The sequence below is a fragment of the Ranitomeya imitator genome, chromosome 7, assembly GCF_032444005.1.
Source record: "Ranitomeya imitator isolate aRanImi1 chromosome 7, aRanImi1.pri, whole genome shotgun sequence".
Classification (NCBI taxonomy): Eukaryota; Metazoa; Chordata; class Amphibia; order Anura; family Dendrobatidae; genus Ranitomeya; species Ranitomeya imitator.
This window is the reverse complement of record NC_091288.1, coordinates 194,396,850-194,416,375: the sequence shown is the minus strand read 5'-3', so window position 1 is coordinate 194,416,375 and position 19,526 is coordinate 194,396,850. Positions and strand designations below refer to the sequence as shown.

General features: G+C 48.4%; 1 protein-coding gene across 2 annotated transcripts; it reads left to right on the top strand.

Moving 5' to 3' along the window:
• Positions 1-4,095: 4,095 nt before the first annotated feature.
• ZFAND2A (zinc finger AN1-type containing 2A) lies at positions 4,096-18,906 on the top strand. 2 transcript variants are annotated; one of them, XM_069734314.1, is made up of 9 exons: positions 4,096-4,311; positions 8,407-8,498; positions 9,308-9,402; positions 10,671-10,802; positions 13,256-13,407; positions 14,258-14,374; positions 14,974-15,034; positions 16,276-16,352; positions 17,949-18,906. In XM_069734314.1, the coding sequence occupies exons 2-9, from the start codon at positions 8,444-8,446 to the stop codon at positions 17,986-17,988; spliced, it is 729 nt and encodes a 242-aa protein (XP_069590415.1). In that variant the 5' UTR covers positions 4,096-4,311; positions 8,407-8,443; the 3' UTR covers positions 17,989-18,906. The 2 variants fall into 2 exon arrangements, with proteins under 2 accessions (XP_069590415.1, XP_069590417.1); XM_069734316.1 differs by lacking the exon at positions 4,096-4,311 and adding an exon at positions 6,867-6,999.
• Positions 18,907-19,526: the final 620 nt, after the last annotated feature.

The window sequence follows — 19,526 nt, the reverse complement described above, 5'->3', positions numbered from 1 at the left end:
ACCCCAATACGGAGCCACTGCTGCCGTATGTGTCCCTATTACTGCACCTGATGTCCCAATACTGAGCCGCTGCTGCCGTATGTGTCCCTATTATTGCACCTGATACCCCAATACTGAGCCACTGCTACCGTATGTGTCCCTATTACTGCACCTGATACCCCAATACTGAGCCGCTGCTGCCTAAGGTGTCCTTATTACTGCACCTGATACCCCAATACTGAGCCACTGCTGCCGTATGTGTCCCTATTTCTCCACCTGATACCCCAAATACTGAGCCGCTGCTGCTGTATGTGTCCCTATTACTGCACCTGATACCCCAATACTGAGCCGCTGCTGCCGTATGTGTCCCTATTACTCCACCTGATACCCCAAATACTGAGCCGCTGCTGCCATATGTGTCCCTATTACTGCACCTGATATCCCAATACTGAGCCGCTGCTGCTGTATGTGTCCCTATTACTGCACCTGATATCCCAATACTGAGCCGCTGCTGCCGTATGTCTCTATTACTGCCCCTGCTGTGTTATTCTCTGTGCCTTCTAAATTCTAAAGCACACCTCTATAATATAGTAATGCCGAGTGCAAGTACCCTAGAAAACAGTGCCCATATTTTGCCCCCTAGAAAGTAATAATGCCCTGTGTGCCCCTTCGATAGTCACAGTAATCTGAGTTCCCCTATAACAATAAGTGCCCACTTTACATTTAATAATGTCCTGAGTCTCCCACTGTACAGCTCCCCTATACAGTATAATGCCCCCTCACTGTATAGTACCATCCACACAGTATACTGACCCCTTAGTAGCCTCCAAACTGTTTGATGGCTCCCACACAGTATGATGGCCCCTCACTGTAATCCCCACACTGTACGATGGCCCCCTAGATAGCCTCCATATAGTATAATGCACCAGATGGTCCTAAACGTAGTATAATGCACTCGCCATAGGCCTCCATATAGTATCATGCACTCCCCATAGGCCTACTATATATTGCATAATGCACCCCCCATAGGCAAACTCTATACTGTATAATGCATCCCCCATAGGCAGACTCTATAGCATAAGGCAGCACCCATAGGCAGACTCTGTAGTATAATGCAGCACCCCAATAGGCAGATCCTGTAGTATAAAACAGCACCCCCATAGGCAGATCCTGTAGTATAAAACAGCACCCCTATAGGCAGTTGGAGCGCCCCCAGACACAGGGCCACGCGTTTTCGGTACCGGGCCTCTCTGGTTCGGTTCCGAGGCTGTCACGGTGGTTATGCCCGGTCCGTGACCCTGCTAAGGGGCATCCAATAAGGGTGGTACAGTCTGTCAGGCGTTCGTGACGCCACCTGTGGTGTTTGGTCAGGGTGACCGACGCTGCTATGGGGTCCGCTGGGGTGATGGAATGGCAGCTGGATGGTATACCTTCCCACAGGTGAAGTATGTCCCCAGGGCTTCCCAGTGGTGTAGGTGGATGGCGATGGTGTAAGCGCAGTCAATAATGAGGACACAAGGTTGCAGTCTCTTTACCTCTTTACTGAAGGCTTCAGGATCCTCAATCCAGAGTACGTTTAACAGGGCTCTCTGAGACCGGCCGGTCCGATGGGCACATCCAGAGTTTCCTTCGCAGATGGAAATCGTTGCCTACCACTAGCACCTGTGTGTTGTAGTCCTATCCTGCTGAGCATTCGGAATAGTTCTCACAACTGCTGTTCTCGTTCGTTCGTTCTCTACAGCTCTCTCGTTCTTTGGTTCCAGATGTTACTAGTTTCTAACGTCCCCCAGGTATATTTTGGCTAGGACGCCACCCGTATGACGGGAAGGCTCGGAGCTCTTCCGGGACCCTAGAGACGTCCCTCTCCACGCGTTGCCCCCTATGTCTTCGTAGGTGTAGTAAGGTAGACAGCCAACCTATAATTAACTGTCCGGGGGAGTTTGAAGTAAGGCCTGAAGTCAGTTACTCCTGCGGTGTTCTGGCCACCGACAACGCGCCTCAGTAAGATGTTGCCTCTGTCTCTCGGCACGACTCCTACTGGCTCTCCTTTGTGCTTGATCTCGTTTACACTGTTCCACAATATCCTTCCCTTCTTGTCTCTCCCCTGGATACCGCCGCAGGGTGTGCAGGCGCGGTTCCGTTACGTTCTGTTCTGTTCGCTAGGCACCTGCCAGGTTCCCATGCCTGACAGGGACCCCCCTGTGCCTGCTTCCTGCAACACCCTCTGCCACGGGATGTTGCCTGAATCCAACCCAGTCAGCTTCTGACTAACTTCCTCCCCAGCCCCTAGTTTTACCAATGTGAGGAGTGGCCCAATAAATAAAGCCTTTTTCTCCCCCTAGTGGCCGGAGTGTGAAGTGTAATGTGTTCTGGTGATACCTGGTCAGGAGAACTCCTTAGTGCCATCAGACGTACCGCTACTCCCCTTAGCGGCAGAGTGCCATACTGCAACGACCAGGTCTCTGGGGCGCTGCACAGACCCTGTAATATAAGGCAGCACCCCTATAGGCAGACCCTGTAATATAAGGCAGCACCCCCATAGGCAGACCCTGTAATATAAGGCAGCACCCCTATAGGCAGATTTATTCTCCCTGCTCTTCCGCAGAATGTAACTGTATCGGGTGGGCCCCCTCTGAGCTCCGGGCCTGGGGCACTCGCCCCCTCTGCCCCCCCCGGTAGCTATGCCACTGATGGGGACCATTATACTGTATGGAGGACTATGTGGTGCCCATAATAATGTATGGAGGACTATGTGGTGCCCATAATAGTGTGTGGAGTAATATATGGGGACCATTACACTGTAAGGAAGACTATGTTGTGTCCATAATACTATATGGAGGACTATGTGGAATGCTTCAGCAAAGGCTGGAATTGGGCAGGTTGTTCTTTGCGAAGGACGTTTGAATCGAGCCGCATACAAGGTTATCCGGAAAAACAGTTGATTCCGTCTGCTCAGGCAATGTTCTCCAACTCTGAGGATTGGTTTTTTAGCAGGATAATGCGCTATGCCACACAGCTAGGTCAAACAGGGTGTGGATGAAGGACCACCATATCAAATCCCTGTCATGGGCAGCCCAATCTCCAGACCTGAACCCCATTGAAAACCTCTGGAATATAATCAAGAGGATGATGGATAGCCACAAGCCTTCAAAGAAGAAGAACTGCTTACACTTTTTGCGCCAGAAGCAGTGTGAAAGACTGGTGGAAAGCTGCCAAGACGCATGAAAGCTGTGATTTAAAATCATGGTTATTCCACACAATATTGATTTATGAACTCTTCATGAGTTAAAACATTAGTATTGTTGTTTCTAAATGATTATGAACTTCTTTTTTTTTCTTCATTATTTGAGGTCTGCATTTTTTTTGTTTGTTATTTTGACCATTTCTCATTTTCAGAAAATAAATACAAAATGTATTGCTTGGAACTTCGGAGACGTTGTCAGAAGTTTATAGAATAAAAGAACAATTTACATTTTACTCAGAAATATACCTATAAAGAGAAAAATCAGACAAACTGAACATTTCGCGGTGGTCTCTTCATTTTTGCCAGAGCTGTAGATTTCTTATCTGCACCATGAATCCTGGTATGTGATAAAGGGGCGCACTGGGACTCTGTCGTCCTGGGCCCATGAAAGCCTGGAGCCGGCCCTGGATGTGGGGCCATCTCGCTCTCTGTGGGGGACAGAGGGGGCATTATACTGTGGATGATGGGGTAGGGTACTTTGCTGGCCATCATTCCTATGTAAGCACCCACCAGGGCCATCATTGATAGATGGAGGCATTTTTATAGTGTGGGGCACTAAGAGGAGCACTATAACTATGTGGTCCACAAGATCTTCCCCAAACCCCCCCTCAAATAAAAAAAAACATGAAAAAAGAAAAATAAGGATGGTGTGTAAGTCACAGAATAACAGCCAATCAGATTAAAGGTTTTATTTTTCCATCTCTGCTTTTAAAATGAAATCAGCATCCTAATTGGTTGCTACTGGCAGCTGATTTTCATATCTTGACCCAGGGCTCCAGACGGCAGGTGATTGTCTCCATGGTTACCATTCTCGTCAGGAAAACAACACGACGCTGTGACGTCATTAGGGCGGGACGGCAACATGACTGAGCGTTTACCATGAGCAGCACGACGTGACGTCATCTGTGCGGGACGGAGAGCGGTGACGGCGCAATTCTACGGGATAATTTGTGAGGAACGTTCTGGTGGATTCGGTGGGAGGAGGGACCGGAGGGTGACTCGGCAGCTTAGGCCCATGAGTCAGCATGATGGAAGGCTATATAACGAGTGGGGAAGGCCGGGGCTGGAAACAGCCGGACGTCAGAGAGGTGAGTGTGGTGTACTGGGAGCGCTCCAGCTGGGGTTGTGCTGGGAGTTGTAGTGCTTCATGCATTTTTATTCCGAATTCCTTAGGACTAATTCTCTGTACCAGGACTGCACATCTGCCAACCAGACCCACATGATGCGGCCCAGGATTGTGGAGCGGTGTAAATGATGGGCTGTTCAGCTAGTAATCATTCTGTTCTCATACAGCAGCTCCTCCTGTCACCGCTGCCAGGAGGCGAGAGTGAGGGGTCAGGGGACCCCGGGAGGGGAGGGTGAGGGGTCGGGGGACCTCCGGAGGAGAGAGAGTGAGGGGTCGGGGACCTCCGGAGGGGAGAGAGTGAGGGGTCGGGGGACCTCCGGAGGGGAGAGAGTGAGGGGTCGGGGGACCTCCGGAGGGGAGAGAGTGAGGGGTCGGGGGACCTCCGGAGGGGAGAGAGTGAGGGGTCGGGGGACCTCCGGAGGAGAGAGAGTGAGGGGTCGGGGGACCTCCGGAGGGGAGAGAGTGAGGGGTCGGGGGACCTCCGGAGGGGAGAGAGTGAGGGGTCGGGGGACCCCGGGAGGGGAGAGAGTGAGGGGTCGGGGGACCCCGGGAGGGGAGAGAGTGAGGGGTCGGGGGACCTCCGGAGGAGAGAGAGAGGGGTCGGGGGACCCCGGGAGGGGAGAGAGTGAGGGGTCGGGGGACCTCCGGAGGGGAGAGAGTGAGGGGTCGGGGGACCCCGGGAGGGGAGAGAGTGAGGGGTCGGGGGACCTCCGGAGGGGAGAGAGTGAGGGGTCGGGGGACCTCCGGAGGGGAGAGAGTGAGGGGTCGGGGGACCTCCGGAGGGGAGAGAGTGAGGGGTCGGGGGACCTCCGGAGGAGAGAGAGTGAGGGGTCGGCGGACCTCCGGAGGAGAGAGAGTGAGGGGTCGGGGGACCTCCGGAGGGGAGAGAGTGAGGGGTCGGGGGACCTCCGGAGGGGAGAGAGTGAGGGGTCGGGGGACCTCCGGAGGGGAGAGAGTGAGGGGTCGGGGGACCTCCGGAGGGGAGAGAGTGAGGGGTCGGGGGACCTCCGGAGGGGAGAGAGTGAGGGGTCGGGGGACCTCCGGAGGGGAGAGAGTGAGGGGTCGGGGGACCTCCGGAGGGGAGAGAGTGAGGGGTCGGGGGACCTCCGGAGGGGAGAGAGTGAGGGGTCGGGGGACCTCCGGAGGGGAGAGAGTGAGGGGTCGGGGGACCTCCGGAGGGGAGAGAGTGAGGGGTCGGGGGACCTCCGGAGGGGAGAGAGTGAGGGGTCGGGGGACCTCCGGAGGAGAGAGAGAGAGGGGTCGGGGGACCTCCGGAGGAGAGAGAGTGAGGGGTCGGGGGACCTCCGGAGGAGAGAGAGTGAGGGGTCGGGGGACCTCCGGAGGAGAGAGAGTGAGGGGTCGGGGGACCCCGGGAGGGGAGAGAGTGAGGGGTCGGGGGACCTCCGGAGGAGAGAGAGTGAGGGGTCGGGGGACCTCCGGAGGAGAGAGAGAGAGGGGTCGGGGGACCTCCGGAGGAGAGAGAGTGAGGGGTCGGGGGACCCCAGGAGGGGAGAGAGTGAGGGGTCGGGGGACCTCCGGAGGAGAGAGAGTGAGGGGTCGGGGGACCCCGGGAGGGGAGAGAGTGAGGGGTCGGGGGACCCCGGGAGGAGAGAGAGAGAGGGGTCGGGGGACCTCCGGAGGAGAGAGAGTGAGGGGTCGGGGGACCTCCGGAGGAGAGAGAGAGAGGGGTCGGGGGACCTCCGGAGGAGAGAGAGTGAGGGGTCGGGGGACCCCAGGAGGGGAGAGAGTGAGGGGTCGGGGGACCTCCGGAGGAGAGAGAGTGAGGGGTCGGGGGACCCCAGGAGGGGAGAGAGTGAGGGGTCGGGGGACCCCAGGAGGGGAGAGAGTGAGGGGTCGGGGGACCTCCGGAGGAGAGTGAGGGGTCGGGGGACCTCCGGAGGGGAGAGAGTGAGGGGTCGGGGGACCTCCGGAGGGGAGAGAGTGAGGGGTCGGGGGACCTCCGGAGGGGAGAGAGTGAGGGGTCGGGGGACCTCCGGAAGGGAGAGAGTGAGGGGTCGGGGGACCTCCGGAGGAGAGAGAGTGAGGGGTCATGGGACCTCCGGAGGAGAGAGAGTGAGGGGTCGGGGGACCTCCGGAGGGGAGAGAGTGAGGGGTCGGGGGACCTCCGGAGGAGAGAGAGTGAGGGGTCGGGGGACCTCCGGAGGAGAGAGAGTGAGGGGTCGGGGGACCTCCGGAGGGGAGAGAGTGAGGGGTCGGGGGACCTCCGGAGGGGAGAGAGTGAGGGGTCGGGGGACCTCCGGAGGGGAGAGAGTGAGGGGTCGGGGGACCTCCGGAGGGGAGAGAGTGAGGGGTCCGGGGGACCTCCGGAGGGGAGAGAGTGAGGGGTCGGGGGACCTCCGGAGGAGAGAGAGGTGCAGAGAATCAGTTATTTGCTGTTTTTTGTATGTATGAAGCGTTTATATGGACATATTGTGATTTCTTCTTTGGATTCTTTTTCTTTTGCTCTTGATGGGGCTTGGTCATGTGATTGCTGGTATAATACACTGTGGTTTGTGTATTACTGCCTATCCGTGTATCCCCTTCCTCTGGCAGAGCTTTAGGCCGGGTTCACACAGGCACGCTTTGCAGTCCATATATGGGTCGCAGTACCCGGTCTGACCGCAGCACCCGGATAAACACACATGAGACTGTAAGTTTGAGTCGGGAGCCCCACGTTCAGTCCGGGCTTTGTGTGGTCTGTATATAGATCATGAAATATGCTGGTGTGGACCCGACCTCAGGGTATCTGCACATGATCAGTAATTGCTGTGGATTGGATGCTGAGTACTTGCGCAGCGTCCAGATGTTACAGCACAGTGGATGGGATTTCAAGTAATCCCATGCCCACTATGCATGCACAGACGCCCGCGGCTCGTCCGCAGAGACAGACATGCGGCGCGTCTCTCCAGACCGCAGCATTTCTATTTATCTTGTGGAGACACGAGTCTCTGCGATAAATCTCACCAGTGCAATGTATTGGATGCAGTGAATCCGCACGATTCAATGAACACATGCGGAATCACCTGCGTTCAACAGCCGGCAGCCCTTTGGACGCAGCAGACGTGTGCCACGTCTAAAGCGCTGCCAATTCCTGAACGTGTACACCTACCCTTATTGTTACTTATCGCTAGTTATTGGCTGCAACAGTCGCATGCCACACCACATTATCTATTGTCAGCAGAGATCATGTTTCAGGGGTAACTTTAATTTCCTAAAACTTTTCCGGCCTAGTTGCATGTTAGAAGCTTTAAAGGGAACCTGTCACCCCAAAATCGAAGGTCAGCTAAGCCCACCGGCATCACGGGCTTATCTACAGCAATCTGTAATGCTGTAGATAAGCCCCTGATGTAACCTGAAAGATGAGAAAAAGGTTAGATTATACTCACCCAGGGGCGGTCCGATCAGATGGGCGTCGCGGTCCGGTCCGGGACCTCTCATCTTCTTACGATGACATCCTCTTCTTGTCTTCACGCTCCGGCACAGGCGTACGTTGTCTGTCCTGTTGAGGGCGGAGCAAAGTACTGCAGTGCGCAGGCGCCGGGAAAGGTCAGAGAAGCCCAGCGCTTGCGCACTGCAGTACCCCTGATGCCGGTGGGCTTAGTCCACCTTCGATTTTGGGGGTGACAGGCTCCCTTTAATGTTTAACTTATGGCAGTCCAATTTCAGAAACCCTCAAAACTTGCTACAAAAGGGGGACAGGCAATTTACTGTGGGCCTTGCCTTTCCAGCAGTAACTGTCAAAAGTCCTCGGAGGTCAACATTGGGCCGTATATTGTCTGTCCGTCCTAGGCCCTGAAAATGATTGTCGGGCTGTATGGAGTCTAATCCTACTCGTGGCTGATAAAGCCTGTTTCTGTGAAAGTAAGGCTCAACTCCATCACTTCAGTTGAATATGATCATGCCGGATTAGTGGACCTTTACCATTCCATTGGATCTCACCAGCTTTGTGTGTTCTTTGAGATTTCCTTTTTTTCACATCAAGAATAGCATAGCTGTGACCTGCGATTTAATAGAACTACGGTAATTAATGTTTTGCTTTCTCACTTTTGTTTTCCAGGATATTCACCATTTAAAGGACCATCCCTTTCTATACAATGGAGTTTCCAGATCTAGGAAAACATTGCTCCGAGGTCACATGCAAACAGCTAGGTATAGTGACAATGGTGGCAGTAATACATAATAGACATCAGCAGTGCTTGGTAAATTCTACAAACTAAAGCTTCTAAAGAGTGATCCCTGTAGAGAGCCCCAGTGATCCCAAAAATGGGGCTCTGGAACCAGTACCAAGGACATTCCAGATCTCTGCTTCATTCATTGTGTATGTCAAGGGTGTCAAAATGCATTCCTCGAGGGCCTCAAACCATGCGTGTTTTCAAGACTTCCTTAGCATTGCACAAGGTGCTGGAATCATTCTCTGCAGGTGATTAAATTATCACCTGTGCAATACAAGGAAATCCTGAAAACATGACCTGTTTGCAGCCCTCGAGGAATGCAGTTTGACACCCCTGGTCTATGTGACTGCCGAACAAAGTAGAGTGCAGATCTCACTTTCATCCATCAGTCCCAAAGACCCTCAATGGAGTAAATATTGAGCATGTGTCTCTAAATTCCAGACCCCCGTTCTCAGGATCGCTGGTGGTCGGTATGATATCCCTCATCTATGGATGGGGGAATAGGTTTGTCCTTCTTTGCGTTTGAGCAGATCCTGGGCCTTGTATGTCGCCGCTACACGTGTGTGGGTATCACGAAGCAGTGCTGTGTATACCAGACATCAGTGTAATTCATAGGAGGTCCCCCAGGGGTTATCAGGTGATGGTGGGAGGACTACTGCTAGAACTTACCCCATTATTTCCTGATAATTCCCACCTTATCAGAGCATTGACCATGGGATTGAAGGGGGAGCGGTCTTTGTATTGTCCTGAAAGTAAATATCCTTTTCCCAACATTTTTGTTTGCAGATTTCCTCCCAATGACGTGTGATGCCTGTAAAGATGTTTTCTGTAAGGACCATATAACCTACAGCCAGCATAAGTGTTCTTCTTCTTACAAGAAGGTACGTGGATATGTTGGTTCACAGGGGCAGGAATAGTACAGGATGCATGTTAGAAAGCTGTGGTTACTATATGGTGGCTTAGTGGTTAACATTGCAGCCTTGCAGCGCTGGGGTCCATGGGTTCAAATCCCTCCCTTTGTCTTGCTTTTGTCCCACACTGCAAAACGACTGATAGGGAATCTAGATTGTGAGCCCCAATAGGGACAGTGATGATGATGTCTGTAAAGCGCTGCGGGATATGATAGCGCTATATAAGCAAAGCATAATATATCACTAATGTTCACCACATGGCGCTACAGGTGATAAGCCACCAATGTCAGGTCCAACTTTCTGTATGCCGGCTGATCAGCTGGAGCCATTTTTCTCCATATTTTTAGTTTTCAGCATTCATTGTGTGGTAAAAATGACCTGAAAGCATGATCGTGTCAGTACATTTGCAGCGATACTAGACTTTTATTTTTTTATTTTAGTAGCTTAAAAATTGGTAAAAAATAATTTTCAGACAATAGAGATGCATGAGGGCATGTTTTATTTTACATAGTTTAAGTTAGCCGTTAAATGATTTTCGATCTGGATAGATCGTATGTTTTGCTTATTTATTTTTCGAACTGGGAAAGCAGGGTGAGTGGTGCCTTCAGAGAAAATATATATATATATATATATATAATTTTATTTTTTATTTATTATTATTATTATTATATTTTTATTTTTATTTTTTTTTTTTTTTTAATGCCCGTATGGAACTTTGAACCTGCAAATTTTCCTGCTATATACTGCAGTATGCAATAAAAATTTGGAACGGTTGAAAGGGGCGATAGGCACCCTAAGCGAGTGACTTTGGCGTGCTTGAATAATATGTTTGAGTCACTGCGCCTGTTCGACAGCCACAACACATACAGGATTGCCAAACAAACTGGTAATCCCTGCATGTGTTGCAGCTGTCGAACAGGGACGAGACATGCAGCCGTGGAGACTCAAACATATTTTTCGAGCACGCCGAAGATGCCCGGTTAGCACCCGAGCATGCTCAGATAACACCTAATCCCAGCATGTTCATTCATCACTACTCTGCATATGACAGGTACCGGTTGACTAACACATCTGGCATCTGCCCTTTCTGGAGTGTGCTTGGCTCTTAGACAGATGTTTCTGCTCTCCTCTTTTGTGTTAAACCCCAAAGTTGCTGACATCGACCAGAACGTCTGCTTTACAAATGTGCACACATGTCCCCGGTACTTCTCTATCTGAATTTCTTCTTGCTCTTTTAGGATGTGCAAGTCCCTGTTTGTCCACTGTGTGGCGCTCCAGTACCTGTGAAGAAAGGAGAAGTGGCAGACGTTGCTGTCGGACAGCACATTGACAGAAACTGCAGCCATGACCCTACTAGGCGAAAGCAGAAGGTAATGTTACTACTTCTCTACTGAGAAAGCAATGTATTGGGTACACCATGGTCTATTTTGCACTCTGCAGCATAGATCCCCTGTATTGTTCCTATAATCAGGTAATTTAGTCCATCTCGTTTTTCGGATATGGGCACACATAAGTTTTTGGAGCAGAACATGAGCGGAAACTTCCCACTTCCTCCTGCAAATCTCTGAACTTCTCAAACTTTTGAGTTTGTGCTCTGAAAACTTTGGAAAAAGTATCCGTGTGCACACAGCCTTCCTTTATAGATAAATATATTTAAAATAATTACAGGGGTTTTTAAGAAAAGTGGTCTCCAAATGCTTTTATACCTGTAAAATCACAGACTGAGCAGGTACTCGCCCTTCCCTTATCCTGTAAGTCTCCACCGCTAGTCCTCTCTGTTTTAGTTGCAGCAGTGACGTCGTGTTGACGGTGCGTTCTTATCACTGCACACAATCACTGAGCTCAGCGGTGGACACGGGACAGTGAGTATTGGTTACTTTACAATTATAAAAGGATTTGGAGACCATTTTTCTTAAAGTGGAAAACCCCTTTAACCACTTCGTCCCGAAACCTGTTTTTACCTTCCTGACCAAGCCAAATTTTAGAATTCTGACCATGGCCCCTTTATTTGGTAATAACTCTGGAACGCTTCAACGGATCCCACTGATTCTGTCATTGTTTTCGTGGCACATTGTACTTTATATTAGTGGAGAAATTTAGATCAAACTTTTTTGTGTTTATTTGTGGAAAAATATCAGAATTTTGGCCAAAGTTTTTACTACTTTTTTTCTTTCAATTTTTATATTCTTAGACCAGATAGTCATGCTGTAAAAATAATTTATAAATAACATTTCCCACATGCCTACTTTACATCGCCATCATTTTTTAAACATTTTTTTTTAAACTCGCTCTTCCAGTAAGCTCGCTGGAAATCCCGTCCATCAGTTACCCCGTCACGTGATCGCGGGTCACCGATGGGTTGGCATGACAACCGGAGGTCTCCAGCAGACCTCTATGGTTGTCCTAGCCGGATTGCTATGAGCGCCGCCCAGTCGGTGCTCATAGCAAGTGAGCATTTCTGCTACATACAAGTGATCTGATCATCGCCTCATCTACCAATATAAAGAAAGAACCCGATCAGTAGACGGTGTAACAGAAAAATAATTGAAAGCGCCATAATTATGTTTTTTTGCAATAAAATGCATTAATGGGCGATCAAAAGATCGTATCTGCACCAAAATAGTATCATTAAAAACTCCGCTCAGCACGCAAAAAATAAGCCCTCACCCAACCCGAGATCACAAAAAAATGGAGACGCTACTAGTATTGGAAAATGGTGACATTTTTTTTTTTTTACCATTTAAATAAAAAAGAACCTAGACATGTTTGATTGCTATGAATTAGTTATGAACTGGAGAATAATAATGGCCGGTCAGTTTTAGCATTTAGTGAACATGGTAAAAAAAAAATGTGGACTTGCACTTTTTTTTTTTTGCAATTTCACCGCACTTGGATTTTTTTCTCCCTGTTTTCTAGTACACGATATGTTAAAACCAAAGGTGTCGTTCAAAAGTACAACTTGTCGTGCAAAAAATCAATCCCTCACATGGCCATTCTGACCAAAAAAATAAAAGTTATGGCTCTTGGAAGAAGGGGAGCAAAAAAGGAAAATGCAAAAACGAAAATACCTCCCTTTGTTACGGGGTTAAAGGAGATGTCGGGTCAAAACAGATAAGTCTGCAATCACTCTGCGTGACTGGAGACTTATGAATATTCCCAGAGCATGCACTGTGCTTCGAGGATTCGCTGCTTTCAGACCCAGGACCAGAAGGTATATAAATGTTATACATACTCGCTCCATACACTTGTATGCGCTGTGTGCTGGGGGGGATTCATAAGTCTGCAGTTACACAGAATGACTGCAGACTTAGCGGTTTTGACCGGACAACCCCTTTAACTAGGGGTAAACTAATCGATGTTCCTGCTGACTATTAAACGCCCATAATCGGTGCTAGCAGTGAGCATGGACATTGACGCAGGGTGTCCGCTCTCATATAGCGCTGACACTCGCTTTTGATTGAGCCGGTACGATCGTCACGCTGTGTGTATATATACAGCGGTTTGCGGGAGCGCAGCTCCGTATATGTAGAACGGATGTCGTGAAGGGGTTAAAGGTGCAGTCTCATCATCATATATTACAGATTAGATAATAAAGATATGATTGCCGGGGGTCCAACCCATGTATATTGGAGGTGGTGGTCACACGCACACTACTCCATTCACATGAGTGGATTTTGGCCTCTGTTCTCAGCATTGGAGGGCGCCTCAGCAGCCAGATCAGACATTTATCTATCTGGGGGCTAAAGTAAAAAATAAATATATTGTTGAATTATTATTCTTGCTCTGTAATTATTTTAATATTGTATTTTTGTTCTGGGTGAAGATTTTCACAAACCGATGTTGTAAACCAGGATGCAAGAGAAAAGAACTGATGAAGGTGGAATGCGATCAGTGCCGCAGTAACTTCTGCCTTTTTCATAGGCATCCATTGGATCACGACTGCACATCCAAAGGACGGACAATGTCTAAAGCCGGGTAATTGATCGGATTTTCCCAGGGGGGGAGATCTGTTCGTCTTTCTTTAAGGGTACCGTCACACTATACGATTTACCTACGATCACGACCAGCTATACGACCTGGCCGTGATCGTTGGTAAGTCGTAGTGTGGTCGCTGGGGAGCTGTCACACAGACAGCTCTCCAGCGACCAACGATGCCGAGGTCCCCGGGTAACCAGGGTAAACATCGGGTTACTAAGCGCAGGACCGCGCTTAGTAACCCGATGTTTACCCTGGTTACCAGCGTAAAAAAAAACAAACAGTACATACTTACATTCCGGTGTCCGTCAGGTCCCTTGCCGTCTGCTTCCCGCACTCACTGACTGCCGGCCGTAAAGTGAAAGCACAGCACAGCGGTGACGTCACCGCTGTGCTGTGCTCTGCTTTCACTTTACGGCCGGCAGTCACAGTGCGGGAAGCAGACGGCAAGGGACCTGACGGACACCGGAATGTAAGTATGTAGTGTTTTTTTGTTTTTTGTTTTTTACATTTACGCTGGTAACCAGGGTAAACATCGGGTTACTAAGCGCGGTCCTGCGCTTAGTAACCCGATGTTTACCCTGGTTACAAGCGAACGCATCGCTAGATCGGTGTCACACATACCGATCCAGCGATGACAGCGGGAGATCCAGCGACGAAAGAAAGTTCCAAACGATCTGCTACGACGTACGAGTCTCAGCAGGATCCCTGATCGCTGCTGCATGTCAGGCACAGCGATATCGTATGGATATCGCTGGAACGTCACAAATCGTACCGTCGTAGCGACAAAATTGCCACTATATGACGGTACCCTAAGACTGTAGCTTTACTGTGTGTTTCCTTCTTGCAGATACGCGGCTCTGATTAGATCTCAGACGACAACAGAACCAAACCGAGCAGCCATTAATTGTGTCTTGAAGCCACAGGAGGTGACGCAGTCTGGACGCTGCAGAGACTTTGGCGGCAGGTAGAGAACCTCATCTGATGTACCATAATGTCATGCACTCATTTGTTTCTGGCCCCTCTGTCCTTATTGTACAGGGCATTAACCTAACGGGGCCTTTTTGTAACAAAACTAGGATATGCCACAGTTTTCTGTTCGTTGAGGGTCCTAACTGTAATTCCCCCACCGAACCTAAAAATGTACTTTGCTGTATGTAGCTGGGTGTCTAGGAAAAATCACAATGGGCAAAAGCTTCTAATTTCGCTCTGTGGCCTTTATTAAGCCCTTGATGTGATTGTGCCACAATCATGTCTTACCCATTTCCAAGCACTAAACCCCCTCAGATGCCGCGTTCCTTACAGACTGTGACTTCTAAATGGTTAAACAGATAGGTAGTGTGCATAGGAGATCCTAGGTATGCTGATGGTATTGTGGCCTCTGTAACAACCCCTGTGATAAAAAGAAGACGTGGTACACACAATAAATGATATAGGGAAAAAATGTCAAAACTGCTTATCCTATACTGAAAACCCAAACTGCTTATCCCATAACCCCCTCAGAAAAGTATAAAACGTTCTATAAATTTGCGCTAATATGTGTTTATCTGTTTCTCTTTTCTTCAGCAACCCTCCCATGGCTTCTCAACAACCAGTTATATCAGATTTTGGCCTACAGAATAAATTGGTAAGAATACATACATATATAGTGGTATTTGGGGGAGGGGATGGGTAAGGCACTTCTGACATTACACCTCAGGATCCTAAAAAGAGCTGTCCCCCTCTTGTACATTTATGTCAAATCCACAGGATTATTTGTTCTAAATGCTCATCGATTGCACTAAAAACACTCTATATGTGCATGAGTACCCAAAATCAATTGTTAGAAACGGAATTGGATTTTACAACCCTTTTTTGATGTCCTATAAAAGGACTGCTCCACAACAGAACCACACGAGCGACCGAAATTCAGCAATGTATAGTAGACCCTCAGTCAGAGGCATCTCACCCACCCAACCAGTTCTCGTGATTCACACTGATGAAGGAGCAAATACCCGGACATATGTCTGCAAATAGTCTGGTTGGGGTTCTTAGCCGAAGTCATGTGCTAAGGCCCTTTTAACCCCTTCACGACAATTGACGTACATGTACGTAATCTGCCGCGTCCCTGCTTTTGATAGTGGCTTCGGCGCTGAGCCTGTATCTTTCCCCACACTTGATGTCTGATTTGATCCATCAAGTGCCTCTGACAGCAGTGGGGGGGGATCTCACCCACAGCTGTTAATCACTGAAAGCGGCATTTAACATGCGTAGACAGGAAGGGCGTCATTGATCCTGCCCATCAGTGCCCCTTTCAGGTGATCACGGGGTGCCTATGGGGTTGTCATGACAGCTGGGGGTCCTTGGGTTGTCATGACAGCCGGGGATCTGCTGAAGACCCCCATGCCTGTCATTACGATCCTCTTGTGCACAGTGGCCCGCCAGCATTCATAGATCATGATTTTGGCTATACATAGCCGTACTAAACCCCTGCTATGTACAGCACAAGTGATCGGATGATAGCAACTTCAAGTCTCCTAAGAAAACTAACAAATACAGTAAGAAAAAAAAAACACAAGTTCAAATCGGGCCCCATTAAAAATAAAACAATAAAAAGAAATCGCATGATATCGATCTATCAAAATATAAAATGAATCCGATGGGTAAACGGCGTAGCGAGAAAATATCAACTCCAGAATTGTTTTTTTGGGTCTCTGCAACATTGCAATAAGAGGCAATCAAAACATCGCATCTACCCCAAAATGGTATCAGGAAAAATGTCAGTTCAGGGCGCAAAAAATAAGGCATTACACAGCCCCATATCCCAAAAATTAGGATATTGGCACAATAGTTATACAACTAACCTAGAAATCATCCCATCTCTTCTAGAGTGAAGACGAAGCCCTGCAGAGGGCGCTAGAGCTGTCATTGCTGGAAGCTGGGATAAACAACCTGCTGACGCTCAGGTAAGGGATGCTGTAATACACAGGAATTATTTTATTACTTAGTTTTGTGTGTTTTACTTAGTTATTTGGGTTTTCCGAATGCTAGGGCCCCCACTAATGGCTAGATGGGGGGGGTCCCAAGTCCCCCTCATTCTGCTTGCTTGCTCCTGGAGTTAGGAGGAGTTGGATTGGACAGTGGTCTGTGCTGCATCCGTCCTGCTGCTCCATAGCACTGATGGGAACAGCCGAGCTCTGTACTTGGCTCTTCTCATCGTTGCCATAGACGTTGGACGGTCCAGACACATACTAGACCCCCGTATCAGTAACATTTCTAGCTCTAGACCTCTTGCTAGTGGAATAGGGTCCTGGGGTCTCCCTCACTAGGGGTCCCACTACCCGGACTCCACTGATCTCATTCTGAGCACTTATGCGGAGGACAGATAATAAAAGCTACAGGACAGAAGACCCATTTAAAGCATAATTCTGCTGTGAATGTGGCCCTTTGAAACCGTGTTTAATTTCCAGCTTTATATGGAATCCGTGAGCATATTTCTGCTGTTATCCAAGAGCAGCATTATTTAACGGAAGAGACCCTAAATGTACTGGGTTTAGCAGTTGTGATACAATCAGTTTTCAGATCTAGCAGTGCTCAGAATGCTGAGCCCTGTGTAACCCCGCCCACATCACTGATTGGCCGCTTTCTGTGTACACTACATGTTAACGGAAAGCTGTCAATCAGTGGAGGGGGGAGGGTTGGACCTGGAGGCCAAGGCACCTAGTCCTCTAGTGATAATGATGGTGATACAAAGGAGGGCAACAACATTAATAAAGGGGATGGGGGAACTACAATGCCCAGAGAGATTAGCAAAATTAGGATTATTTAGTCTAGAAAAAAAGACGACTGAGGGGCGATCTAATAACCATGTATAACTATATAAGGGGACAATACAAATATCTCGCTGAGGATCTGTTTATACCAAGGAAGGTGACGGGCACAAGGGGGCATTCTCTGCGTCTGGAGGAGAGAAGGTTTTTCCACCAACATAGAAGAGGATTCTTTACTGTTAGGGCAGTGAGGATCTGGAATTGCTTGCCTGAGGAGGTGGTGATGGCGAACTCAGTCGAGGGGTTCAAGAGAGGCCTGGATGTCTTCCTGGAGCAGAACAATATTGTATCATACAATTATTAGGATCTTTAGAAGGACGTAGATCTGGGGATTTATTCTGACGGAATATAGGCTGAACTGGAAGGACAAATGTCTTTTTTTTCGGCCTTACTAACTATGTTACTATAATGTCTTGCTGATAAAACACTGATTTTATTAAAACAATTCACAGCCCACTAAGTGACACATTGCTGTAATCAGGGTCTCTGCCCCTACATCACTCTGCTCTCAGATTACATATCAAAAATCTGCTGACATATTTCCTTAAACCTGAGCTCTCACAATGCATTGCTCTCTGGTAACCAGAATCCAGAAGAATTGTTCTTTATACATAAGTGGATAAATAAGCATCATGCAAAGTTCCATTACATGTTCTGTGTGCATGTAAAACGTCATTTTATTGAATAAAATCAGAAAATGTAATTTGTCATTTTCCCTTTTTTTCTGTACAGAAATCCCACCATCAGCACGATTAAGACCAGTGCCAAGTGATGGGCGTCCACAGGTCACAGATGAACCTCTTCCCATCGGGCAGCAATGTATGACACTAAATAACACTGGAGACTTTATAAATATCCATGAGTTTATTATAGCAGCCAAACCTGTTCTATCTGACGCCATGTGAATACGAGAGAATCTCTGCGCCTGCTCTGGGTGGAGTTGTGGTGGTTGTAGATATGGTGGTCTTCCAGTCCTGTCTGTCCAGCCACCGACCTGTTCTCACAAGCCTTACTAGCCAGTAATCCACAGCTTTGTGTTCACCTCCTCTGGATCATTTTTATAATAAACACATAGTTCTTGTAGAAATCTTGGTGGCCGCAGCTGCTGCTCGTGGGTCCAATCTCTCTATGCCCCCTATTGAGGTCGGTACGAGCCAAACACCACTATATAGGGACAGCTGCGGACCACTGAGATTCAATATATTCATATTCTCTGTGTAAGAGCAAAATCTTTAATTACATTTATTTGATATAAGAAATAAGCTTGAAAAGGGTGAACAGTTAGGTACAAAGATCCCAGAACCTGAGGTTGGCAGCTATATCTGCAGCTGGCATCCAGCTGAAAATCGTATTTTGGTGGCACATTATAAGGAGAGCAACGCTGCTGAGAAGACCTGCCGGTAGCTTAGAATGCTTTTCCCCAAAGTGTCCTTTTCAGCTGGATGACGGGCACATTCTTTGCCCCCAAAGCTTTAGTTCTGGTAGCTGTATAATAGAAACTATGTTAGTATATGGTAATTTATTTCTTTATTTTTTTTTTGTATAATATAGAGATCTTCCTTTTTAATAATTCTGATCTTCCTGACTTTGGCATTTTAGGAGTTTCTAAAGCAATCGCTATATGTATATATGTCTACTATCGGTTGTAAATATCAATGTGAGACTCCATTAAAGAGTTTTACCTTTATAATGATTTGTCCTTTTACATACCCATATTAACTCTTGGTACTCCTATATTATGTACCGTCCATACTATTTAATTAACTCCTTACTGCATCAGGGCATACATGTTTAACCCAGGGATGGCACACGGGGGGCATTCTGATGTGTACACCTCATCTCCCAATGCAGATCCTGGGATCAAAGAGAACTCTAATTCCTCAGGGGATAACGGGGACTACAACATCTTAGGAAGGAGTTCCACAATTTCCCTCCACCCCCAAACCATGGTACTGATGAGTAAATATGGCAACCAAAAGCATTACGATGGCCTCAAAGTCTGCATATTAAAAAAAAAAAAAAAAAAATTAGATTCGGTAAGGCTACGTTGACACTAGCGTTGTGCGCCGCTGCGTCGGCGACGCAACGCACCAAAAAACGCGTGCAAACGCACGCAAAAACGCTGCGTTTTTCGACGCGTGCGTCGTTTTTTGACGAAAATCGGACGCAAGAAAAATGCAACTTGTTGCGTTTTCTTGGTCCGACGCTAGCGTCAAAAAAGACGCACGTGTTGGAAAACGCAACAAGCAAAAACGCATGCGTCCCCCATGTTAAACATAGGGGCGCATGATGCGTGCGTCGCCCGACGCT

Excerpts from the sequence above, each read along its gene's own strand:
- ZFAND2A (XM_069734314.1), top strand. The coding sequence starts at position 8,444 with ATGGAGTTTCCAGATCTAGGAAAACATTGCTCCGAGGTCACATGCAAA. Across the intron at positions 8,499-9,307 it reads GGTCACATGCAAACAGCTAG|ATTTCCTCCCAATGACGTGT; the intron begins GTATAGTGACAA and ends TTTTGTTTGCAG. Across the intron at positions 14,375-14,973 it reads TGCAGAGACTTTGGCGGCAG|CAACCCTCCCATGGCTTCTC; the intron begins GTAGAGAACCTC and ends TCTTTTCTTCAG.